Source organism: Jaculus jaculus, chromosome 16 (assembly GCF_020740685.1).
Source record: "Jaculus jaculus isolate mJacJac1 chromosome 16, mJacJac1.mat.Y.cur, whole genome shotgun sequence".
NCBI classification, from domain to species: domain Eukaryota; kingdom Metazoa; phylum Chordata; class Mammalia; order Rodentia; family Dipodidae; genus Jaculus; species Jaculus jaculus.
Genome location: NC_059117.1, coordinates 43,313,818 through 43,325,577, shown reverse-complemented (window position 1 = coordinate 43,325,577; position 11,760 = coordinate 43,313,818). Strand labels below are relative to the sequence as shown.

The following is an 11,760-nucleotide window of genomic DNA, read 5'->3' as shown; positions in this document are numbered from 1 at the left end:
AGGTCAGACAGGACAGCCTGTGCTACAGTGTAGAGAACCAAAACAGTACAGTGGAGAGGGAGAGAGAGAAGGGGGAAGGGGAGAGAGGGGGAGCGGATGAAAGGGACAGAGAAAAAAGGGATAGAGGACAGAGAGAGAGAGAGGTGTGGGGTTGAGGATCAGCACGGAGTGGTGTGCAGACCCGCCCGTCCACCTCTGTCCGGAGCGCGGGACCCGCGATCCCGGCGAGACGATGCCTTGGGGACGGGGACCTGACCTGAGCTCCCGGGCGCTGGAAACCGCACGCGCCTCAAGGTGAGAAGCCAGTCTCGGGCTGCGACTCTCAGGTCCAACCCAGCCGACTTAACATCGACCAATCATAGGGAGCCTCGGAGAGAGGGGCAGGGCCTCAGTGGAACCCGTCCAATGAGATCTCGGCTCCGGGTTGCCTCAGGCCAGAGCGTTTCAGCAGGGGCCGGGAGGAGGCGGTGCAGACTGGCCAATCAAACCGGGGCTGGCAGCCAATCCGCAGCGCGCTCTCCGCGGCCCCGCCCCCGCGCTGCTGTTTTCCTGGCCGGCGGCGGCTCGAGGTGCTGGGTCGGCGGCGCCGGGCAGCTGTTCGCGTCCTGTGGCTTGTGCTGGCGTGGTTGGACATGGCGAGCTCGGCGTGCGAGGATGGAGCGGGCCAGGAGGAGGAGACCTTTCTGTACTTTGCCTATGGCAGCAACCTGCTGACGGAGAGGATCCACTTCCGAAACCCCTCGGCCGCGTTCTGCTGCGTGGCGCGCCTGCAGGTCAGTGTCCCGCCGGGTCGGCGCGGCGGGTGGTGCGTGCCCCAGGGCCGGTGTCCCCAAGCCGCTCTCGCGAGCACGCGTGGAAGCGGATCACGACCGCGGGTCTTCCTGAGAAGAGTCCAAATCCAGTCCCCCACCTCCACTGTCTGCATAGCCAGTGTGACCCCAAGGAACCGGGTTCCGCGGGGATACCCAGCTTCCCCTGTCCTGAGGTTCCTACCTGCTGCTGCTGTGCACAGCTCTGGCCTCCGCGGGCTGTCCCATCCCAATAGAACGCGTCCTTATGGAACGCCCAGTCAAGGACCTAGGTGCTTTGTACAAACCTATAAAACTATCTTTTTCCTTCTAATCCGAGAGGTCTCGAGAGCTGGAATTTTGCCTTCATAGTACTTTCACCTTAGGTCTGTAGCTGGATGAACAATTCTGGTAAACCATTGCACTTGACAATACATTTATTAAGTACATTTTTTTCCCTGACAGCGCAGAGGATACAAAGATGATTGACTGAGCATTGTTTTTGCTTTGAAGGCCTTCCTGTCTGCAAGAGACCTATGCAATCTGGTTGTGTTTAACACATTTTGACAGTATTGAGCTAAACACATGGATTTCTGCTAACCTTGTCAGAGTTCTTAGTTGCAAGGAACTGGCTGACTTAAGCAGGATAAAAACAAACAAAAACAGGTGTTGAAAGGCTTTTGGAGAGCGCATAGAATGGCCAGAAAGGCAGGACCATAAAGCTGATAAAACAGGCAGGCATAAAGGGAGGTGCAGCCACCCTACACAGCTAGCATCACAGGGCAGAGGGGCCCAGGGAGCCATCGCTGCAAACTTGCTGAATTTGGTAAACAGGGATGTGTACTGGACCCTTCCTGTCGCTGATGTGTCAGCCACCACCATGGTGCAGTTCCTGATGATCTTGAACACTAGCTCTAACTCAAAACGTCAGATGGGTGCCAGGTTGAAGCAAATCTGAGAAGAATCAACTTCTGGCCTTTGAGGTTACAGAAATGAAAGCCACCCTCTCCCTATCTGCAAACTCATGCTCCTAAAACAGGGAACGGGGCTGGAGGGATGGCTTAGCGGTTAAGGTGTTTGCTTGCAAAGCCAAAGGACCCAGGTTCACTTCCCCAGGACCCACACTAGCGGGATGCACAAGGAGTCGCACGTGTCTGGAGTTTGTTTGCAGTGGTGGGAGGCCCTGGTGTGCCCATCCTCATTCTCTGTCCCTCTTCTGTCAAATAAATAAAAAATTCTAAAACAGGGAACGTTCCAAGTGTCGAAAGTGAGTTCAAATGCTTATAGTCAGAGCATGGAAAGCAGATATCAAAAATATGATTATTCCTAATCAGGATGCTCAGGAAAGTTCTACCAAAAGTGTGACTTCTAAGCTGAGACCTTAATGAATGGGGAGTAAACAGAGCAAACTGACAGTGTGTGCAAAGGACCTGAGGAAAGAGGAAGCTGGGGTGTAGTAAGGGAGATAGGCATGAGCGCTGAAGAAATAGGAAGGACCACATCTTAACAGGACCACGGAGTCCGTGAAGACTTAGGCCGGTCTCTGGAGGGCTGTGAGACAAATCATTTTGAATGCAAAGAAAGAGATCAGATTTATCTGTGAAAGCCTATTCTGCTCACTATGGCACATGGGTTTGAAACAGGGCAACAAAGAGTATGCACATCCAGTTAGGGAGCTTTGTACCATATATTAAAGATAATGAATGCCACCATGAACTGTTGGGGTGGTGCCAGGGGAAGGTGGAGGCTTTGAGAGATATTGCAGAGATAGTATTGTTAGTGTTGGTGACAGAAGGAAGAGGCGATATCAAGGATGACTCAGGTTTTTACACAACTAGGTAGATGATGGTGATGTTTAAAGAGGAGATTCAAGTTTACAAAGGAAAGTTTCTTAAGTTCCCTGTGAACATAGTCTGAAACAGTTCCCAGACGAGGCAAACAAAACATTAGTAAATATTTGTTAGGTATTTAGGATACGATGGTCCCTGTTCGAAGTGTGTGTGAGGTTCAAAATAGAGATGTGGGCCGATTTTAAAGGTTAGGAAAGCATTCTGTGGTGTTTGAAGCTTCTGCAGGGGGTGAGTTGTCCAGGCAAATTGCTGAATGACTAGAGAAAAGAGCATAGGCTGAGCCCCAGGAGACCCTGACATTTAAAGTTAGTTAGAAAAAGGGGGCTGGAGAAATGGCTTAGCAGTTAAGGAATTTGCTTGCAAAACCATAGGACCCAGGCTCAATTCCCCAGGACTCAAGTAAGCCAGATTCACAAGGTACATGCGTCTGGAGTTCGATTGCAGTGGCTGAAGGCCCTGGTGTACCCATTCTTTCTCTACCTGACCCCTCAAAAAAGGTTTTTAAAAATATTAGAGTTAGAAAAGGGGAAAGAGGGTTGACAAAAGGAGTTAAGGAGATCAGGGCTAGCCTCAGATTAGAAAAAAGGGTTGATCAGGAGAGGGTGGAGCAAGGTGGAGAGTGAAAATTACCTGTTGCATTTAGCAGTAGACAGCAAGTCCCTGGTGTGGTTTGTAACTTTGATCACATCTGCTGATACCCTGCGGAAGAAGGTTGGTACTGGAACACCCACTGTGCTACTTAAAGGCCCTGATCACACAAGCCAGCCTTCTTCCTAAATGTCTGTCAAGATTTTTGAGAAACATGTGGCAGGATAGAATATAAACCTGGAAATAACCCTAGCCCTGTCATCCTCCTCTTTTTTTTTTTTTTTTTAATTTTACTATGAAAGAAATTAAGTCCTGAAGAGTTGGGAAAAAAATGTTCCTAGGTCAGACCAGCTGATGCAGATCCATAATCTTTCCCAGGACACTCATCCCTACTGCCCATTGCCGATGGCAGAAGTGAAGCTAGACATGTGGCTCCATTGTGTTTTAGCTGGGAGACCTTTGGGAGGTGGCTTAATCCTTCTAAGCTGTAGCTTTTCTTGCTGTATAATAAGAATTTTGTAAGTAAAAGGAGATAATTTACACAAAAAATAGTATGTGTGGTACCCAGTAATTTTCAGTAAGTCTTAGCGACTCCTCTTATGGTTATTGGAGATAAATTAATATAATTCATGCATATGAGAGTACAAGTCAGGCAAATCACCCCACAAGTCAAATGTCAGCTCCCTCAGGGCAGACACAGTGACACATATAGGGAATATCCTCAGCAGATGTGAAAGGATGCTATAAAAGCAAAACAAAAAAGGTGTATTGCAAACCCATGTAACCATCACTCGGCTTGTCTAAGTAAAAATATATGTAGATGTAAGTAGATGGAAAGTAATGTTTGAAAATGAAAGCATTCCTCTTAAAAGTTAAAATGCCTACATATTCACAACATGCTGTTTTCAGAGGAATGTATGAAATAATATATAGTCTTGAGATCTGTGTCCTTTTTCTGTTTGTTGTATTTTCCACAGCTGCTTATACATAGAAGGAATCAAAAAATTTATTGACTGTTTTACTTGTGTGGTATTCAAGGTAAATCCTTTTTATTCTGAGGAGGGAAATTTGGGTCCCAATAGATATTAACCATATTACTTTGGTTTCCTTTGTAGGATTTTAAGCTTGACTTTGGCAATTTCCAAGGCAAAACAAGTGAGAGGTGGCATGGAGGTATAGCTACCATTTTTCAAAGTCCTGGCGATGAAGTGTGGGGAGTAGTATGGAAAATGAACAAAAGCAATTTAAGTTCTCTGGATGAGTAGGTGGCTTCTAATTATAAGCTTAAAATAACTGATTCAGAAAGTGGGCAATATGGAAGGATGTGCATTTGTGTGTTAGTTTTAAAAACCATGTAATCGTGTGCTAGACATTCTTTATACTTCAGAGTCAACACAAAAGCTGCAGTAATATGAGTTTATTAAGTCTACAAGGGTGATACTTTCTGGTGGAGATTTTGAGAGAAATGTTTACTCTTAGTAAAGAGATAGAAGCCCTTATTTTCTTGTTTTATCTTTTATTTAGAAAATTTTCTTCTAGTTTTATATTGTGAAAAGGCATGGAGTTTTTTGTAATTGTATTTTTAGGTATTTTAAAAGCAAGTTATACTTTTAAAGATTCCTTAAGATTGCATTTGAGTGAGTCAGTAAGAGTAATATTGTGTATAAAACTCCTGGGATTGTGGGACAGTGTTTAAAAGAAAGCAAACCAGCAGGAAAATTGGCCTTGAGAGCATATTATCTGTCATGCAGGCACTTGGCCTCAGGCTGGAGTAAACGTCCAGCTGCTTTTCTCTGGGAATATATATAGTCTCTTGCTATCAGGACACAGAGGTCATTTGTTATAGCCTCGAGAACAATGTTTCAGATGCGTTAAAGTAGAACTAAGTGCACTGAAGCATGTCTTCAGACAGAAGCCAGAGAGGGAAGAGGTGTGTCAGACACACAGTGAGTACAGTTGTCCTTCTGCGTCCGCAGGGCTCGCTTCTAGGACACCTGAGCATACCCCAAAGGGCAAACAATCAGGTTCGTTTTACCAAGGGTCATAGTGTTTACACATAACCTACACATAGCCGCTGTTGTTTATATCATCATTGGGTTACATCAGTACCTCCTGCAGGGCTGGTGCCATGTTGATACATTGTAACAACACCTTTAAGGAAATAATGACAAGGAGGGAAAAAAAACCTATATTTTGAGTCACTTTTTTTTCCCTTACTACTTTGAATCCAAGATAGGTTGAATCTGTAGTGGTAGACCTTGGTAGGAAGTCCAGTCTCTGATATGAAGTCTCAGTCTTCCTAATTTAAATACTGAGCAAGGAGAAAAAAAAATCCAAGTAGAGAATTAAATTGTTTATCCTGTACCTCAACTGAATTAGACTATTTTACCTGTAACCAAACCCTCTGTATTCACATGTGGATGATACGTAGCTCTTCTGGTTTCAGGCAAGAAGGGGTGAAAAGTGGAGTGTATGTTGTAATAGAAATTAAAGTTTCCACTCAAGAAGGGAAAGAAATAACCTGTCGAAGTTATCTGATGACAAATTATGAGAGTGCTCCCCCATCACCACAGTATAAGAAGGTAAGTTCTATTTTCACCACCATAAACTGGAGTATCCTGTTTTTAGAAATCTAAAGTATTGTAAAGTCCACATGAACATTACCTTAATCAAAATGTTTGCAAATACAGAATTATAGTTAGTTACGTAAAGGGAAAATTCAGAATTACTGTACAGGAGCTGAGGATACAGTAGCTCAATGGTGAGCACTCGTTTAGTGTGATTGAGGCCCTGCCTCCTAACACCAAGGAAAAATATTGTTCAAATGTGTGTGTAATAATAGAACTGTGTTTCTTAAGTTTTGTTTATTAAAACTACTTTTGAGCCAGGTGTAGTGGTACATGCCCATAATCCCAGCACTTGGGAGGGAGAGGTAGGAGGATTGCCATGAGTTCAAGACCACCCTAAGACTACATGGTAAATTCTAGGTCAGCCTGGGCTAGAGTGACACCCTACCTCAAAAAAACAAAAAGAAAAAAATTCTTTTGGGCCAGGCATGGTGAGGCACAACCTTAGCATTAGGGAGGCAGAAGTAGGAGAATCGTTGTGAGTTCAAGGCCACCCTGAGACTACATAATGAACTCCTGGTCAGCCTGGGCTAGAGTGAAAGACCCTGCCTCAAAAACCCAAAATCAAAAACTTGGGGACTGCAGAAATGGCTCAGTGGATAAGAACACTGGATAAGTGCATGAGAACCTAGTAGAATTCTCAGCTTCAGTGCTGAGCGTGAGGGAGGCCAGAGGGTCACCAGGGCTTTACTGGTCAGCCAAAAAACACCAGCTCCAGGTTCAGTCAGAGATTCAGCCTCAAAGGAAATAAGGGGGAGGAATGACAGAGAGGACACCTGATATTCTCTAGCCTCCACATGCATGAGCACTGTATATACACATTCCCCCCCAAATTTTTATAAATTTATGAAATGTATGTAAATGAAAACTGCGAGCAGGAGGACCCATGCAGATGCTGGGTGGCAGTGGCAACTGCCTGTAATCCAAGGGCGTGGGAAGTAGAGACAGGATCCCTGGGGCAAACTGGCTAGCTGGACAAGTCAAATTAGTGACCTGTGGACTCAAGTGAGAGACCCTAACCTAGTAAATAAGAGGGGAGCAATCAAGGAAGACAGCTGACCCTTACACATGTGTTCAAATTTGCACATCCATACACCCACACACAATAGCATACACCCCAGAATTTCAGACATGCATTTTCTTAAAGTAGAAACACACATGCATGGGGTATAAGTATACTTTTAGTATTTTCTTAAGAAAACAGTTTTCATGAACAAAATTCTTTTTTATCAGGAAAATGCATGTCCTACTGCTAAAAAGCTTTCCATCCCTAAGTGGAGAAGAAAACTCATTAGAGTCAGGGAAACCATGCTTGCAGGAACAAGACACAGGAGGCCCCAGCACCCTTGTTAGAAATCTGAGCTTAAGTACAGACATAGGCCCAGTGGGACATGGCAACTGTGGAGAGGGATGCCTGTCTTGGGCCTCTAGTGTGTACCTACAGCAGTTAGCTGGTCCAGATCTTGAAAATGCCAGTGAACAGTTGCCCATTCATCCTCTGTCAGTTGAGAACAAAAATAGACAGTAAAATTGAAACCAAGGCTGGTCCCTTAGTAAGCCCCCCCCCCATATATATTTTGAAGAGTGGTAGTTTTTCTTAAATGTCATGCAAATTCTGCATAATAGCATAAATTTTTGTCTTAATGTAAAAATACTTATTATATACTTATTATAACATTATGAAGTAAATTGATGGCCTGGGAATATACTTCCTATAGCTTTGGAATCTCCCTACATACTCATGAGGAACGGCTCTGGGGCTTGTTTTATAATTACCTTTTCTGTGGTTATCTGAAAGCTAGTGTCTGGAACTTTGACAATGTAAACAATTCTGTAAAATGTTAAATTATATTCCTAACTAAAGGGTCTCTTTGTTTTAACCATTTCTAGGTTATTTGCATGGGTGCAAAAGAAAATGGTTTGCCACTGGAGTATCAGGAAAAGCTAAAAGCAATAGAACCAAATGACTATAAAGGAAAAGTCTCAGAAGAAATGGAGGAAATTATTAAAAAGGGGGAATCAAAATTGTCCAGAACTTAACAGTACATTTAAAGATATTCTACATGTGCTAATATAAAGTATTTTTAGTGTTTGAAAACAGGGATCTGGAATATCTCTTCTGTTTAATCTATTAATTTTCAATACTTTCGTGAGGGGCCATCTCCTTTGGATGCTTCCTTATTTTCAGACTGTAAAAAAGAACTGGAGCTGTGCTGGGAGTTAGGTGATGAAAAGGGGGCTTTGAGGCCTGGAACATGTGGATGGTGACAGGTTTGGCTTCTCCTATGGGCACTAACACTGCACCCCTGAGTTGATCTTAAGCTTCTTGCTCAGTGATAAGGGATATGTTTCAGCCTGTTTGATACAGTGGTAATGAATTGCTCTGTTGTCCTTTTTTTAAAAATAAACTTAATAAGCAAACTATACACAGTTGATAATATTTTAAAAGTTAGGAAGGTGATAAAAGAAACAAATGTATTTGTGGTTAAGCTTGCTTTCCCTATGATAGTACTCCCATTTCATGTTTTTCAACTCAGATCATCATACCTGGAGCAGGCCTGGGCCATGTGGAGGCTATGTTAAAGGAGTATTGCTAACTTTGGAGGCAGACAACCTATCAGTTCCAGTGTTACTATTTATTTTTCCTCCCAGTACTAGGGATTGGATGTAGGTACCTGCGCATGCTAAGCAAGTACTTTACCACTGAGCTACATCTCCAATCTTGTTTTACTTTTCATTTTGAGACGGTCTTTCTAAGTTGCCCGAGCTGACCTTGAACCTGTGATCTTGAACCCTCTTTAGTTATTGAGATTATAGGCCTGCACCACTGGGCAGAGTTTACTTTCATCTTTCTGTAACTTCATTCTGTTTGGTTCTGTGTGCCTCACTTTCCTTTCCTGCATAATAAGTATAATCAAAACACCTGTATCTTGGGATATTTTGAGGATTACATGAGTAAATATATACAAGAAGCTTAGGGCAGATCCTGGCACTTAAGTACTTGTAACTATTACTGGCTTTGGTGGTTTTTGCTTGTTTTACTTTTTGGAGACAGGGTCTCATTATGTAGCCCATGCTGACCTTGCACTGAAGATTCTTCTGTCTCAGCCTTCTGAAAGCTGGGATTTCAGGTGTGCACCATCACTTTTTGCAGGAGTTTACCTTTCTTCCAGTAATCTGGGACTTTTTGTTACAATACAAGTAGATTTGGGATAATATACATAGCACCAGAGTTTCTGAGAAGTTCTTTTGGACTTATAAGAATGTGAGGAAAATATACAGTGTCTCCTCTAAGACAGAAGGAAGAAAGAGCAGACAGTACTGGGAAGAAATGTCATGGGGTGTAAATGCCAACAGAAACCCTGGAATTAGCCCACAAATGCCTGAGCTCTCCTGCCACAGGACAGAAAGATGAACCTGAAAACTGAAACCAGGACCCTTGGAAAGGACTCCTCTGACTTCTACTTGCAAGCCCCAGTAGTTCCCATGAATGAAAGCAGAAAAGTTAAATTTAGATTCTGTGTAAGAATGAAACTTAGGGCTAAGAAGATGGTTCAGTAATGAGAGGCCCATGCTGGCAAAGCCTGTTGGCCCCGGGTTTGATTCCTCAGTACCCTTGTAAAGCCAGATACAGGTGGCACATGCATCTGTGATCCCATCACACCTATGACAGTGGGGCCTGGAGCCAGGGGAATCCAAAATTTATAGCCCAGACCTGCATCTGCAAGAGACCCTGTCTCAAAGAAGGTAAACCACAGACAACTCCTGACCTCTACATGTGGGCCTACATGCGTACACAAATAAATGACATTCATATACTTAAAACTTAGAGCCTCAGGATTTTGAGATGTTGGAATTACCAAAACACTTAGCCAAGTGTGGAAATTAAAAAGCCAAGGAACCATGGAAACCAATTGACACATTTTGTTTTTAAAGAGAAAACAACAGAAGGCTCTCAAAATCAAGTAAACTAGCCTTTGAAAATGAAGGACAGGTCTTGTTAAAAGCACTTGCTTACAAAGCTTGCTGGATCAGGTTCAATTCCCCAGCACTTACATAAAGCCAGATGCAGAGTGGCACCTGTAGCTACAATCCCAGTGCACCGAGGGCCATGGGAGGCAGAGCCAGAGAAGCCAGTGGGCCAGCTAACCTGAAGTTCCTTGTAGTCTGGCAGTTGGTCTGTGAGAACAAGGACCCTATTTCAAAGAAAGTTTATCATGGAATTGCCAAGTTCCTCTGACCTCAGCATGTGTGCCCTGCCAACACACAAATAATTAGAAAAAGGGGAAATCTAGGCATCTCGAAGTAAAGATGAAAATATAAGATAAAAAAATATATACCTAGCAACCCTGTCCAAAGTATAGAGAAAATTCTCTAAATGGAAGGAACTGTTCACAGAGGAATATTTGGAGCATCAGAAAGGACGAAAAGGGCATGGTGAGGAAAAATAGTGCCATGGACTTTCCTTCTGAGTATCCTAAATAATACTTGATACTTAAAGCAAAATTTGTAACATTACTTACTGAGGTCCCAAAATACAAAGAGGGTGTTTAAAGGAACGAAAATAAAGTTTCTATATTACCTGACTATATGAAATGATACCAGAAAAAAATGTATGCAGGGTATACTTACAGCAGCCAATTAAAAAAAGATATAAAGGAATTACTGAAAACTAAAAATAGAATTCCTAAAAACTTGGTGTAAGAAATGAGAAGGCAAGAAGACTTAGGTGTGGTAGCACATACTTGTAATCGCAGCACTCAGCAGACATAGGAAGTAAACGGAAGAACAAGGGGCTGCATTAGTAGCAGGCAATGTAGGCTTCGAGGCAAAGAAGGTAACAGAATGGGGTATGTAGTGATCGTCATTCAGTTCTTTTTATGATGCTGGTATTACTCTGAAACCAGAACCAGACAAGGATACTGGAAACGAGAGTAAACCCACAGATTTTGTGAGTGTAGGTATCTTTAAAATACGAGCAGATGGTACTCAGCAATACATGAGAGTGTGGTTCATTTCAAGAGATGGCAGTGCTGACTCAGGACTTAAAAAAACATCAAAGTAAACCACTAGACCAATAGATAAAGAAAAGGCCTAGAGAGATGGCTTAGTGATTAAGGCACTTGCCTGCAAAGCCAAAGGACTCAGGATCAGTTCCCCAGGACCCATGTAAGCCAGATGCATAAGGTGACACGTGTGTCTGGAGTTCGTTTGCAGTGGCTGGAGGCCTTGGCGTGCCCATTCATAGGCGCTCTCTTGCTTGCTCTCTCCCCCTCTGACACTCTCAAATAAATAAAATAAAAAGAGAAAAGTCACTTAATATCCAGTTGATGCAGGAAAAGATTTGATACAGGTCAAGCTATTCATAGTAACAATGCCTTGATTAAACAGGGTGTGTGGGGGGAAGCTAATAACTTGGTAAAGAACATCTCTAAGATCACTACAGCCAGCATATATTTTATAGTACAAGACTGAATGCTTTTCCCCTGAAGTTAGGAACAAGAAGGATACGTGCGCTCTCATTCAACACGGTGCTTGAACTTCTGGTCTGTGCAACAAGTCAGAAAAAGAAAAGAAACTGGAATAAATGAAGCTATTCCTATGGTTGACAATGTCCATGTAAAATAGTCCAAGAAATGTATGAAAAAACAAAACCCTAGAGTCAATAAAGTAAGTTCAGCAGGGTCAGAGAACACAAATAGTTTACCCCCCCCCAAAAAAAAAAATCAATTGTATACTATACACTTGAGTGGAACACATGGGCACTGAAATTAAAAGCACAGTACCATCTGGTGTAGCTCTGGTAGACTGCTTGCCTAGCATGAGCATGGCCCTGGGTTTAATCCTCAGTACAGCCCAAAATTTAATAAAAATGTCATTTACAGATACTAGCTAAATATTTACTAA

The 11,760-nt window shown here is 43.0% G+C and overlaps 1 protein-coding gene across 2 annotated transcripts; it reads left to right on the top strand.

Moving 5' to 3' along the window:
• The first annotated feature begins 565 nt into the window (after positions 1–565).
• On the top strand, positions 566–8,277 carry Ggct (gamma-glutamylcyclotransferase). 2 transcript variants are annotated; one of them, XM_045135477.1, is made up of 4 exons: positions 566–773; positions 4,342–4,487; positions 5,673–5,808; positions 7,744–8,277. In XM_045135477.1, the coding sequence occupies exons 1-4, from the start codon at positions 633–635 to the stop codon at positions 7,891–7,893; spliced, it is 573 nt and encodes a 190-aa protein (XP_044991412.1). In that variant the 5' UTR covers positions 566–632; the 3' UTR covers positions 7,894–8,277. The 2 variants fall into 2 exon arrangements, with proteins under 2 accessions (XP_044991412.1, XP_004652821.1); XM_004652764.2 differs by lacking the exon at positions 5,673–5,808.
• Positions 8,278–11,760: the final 3,483 nt, after the last annotated feature.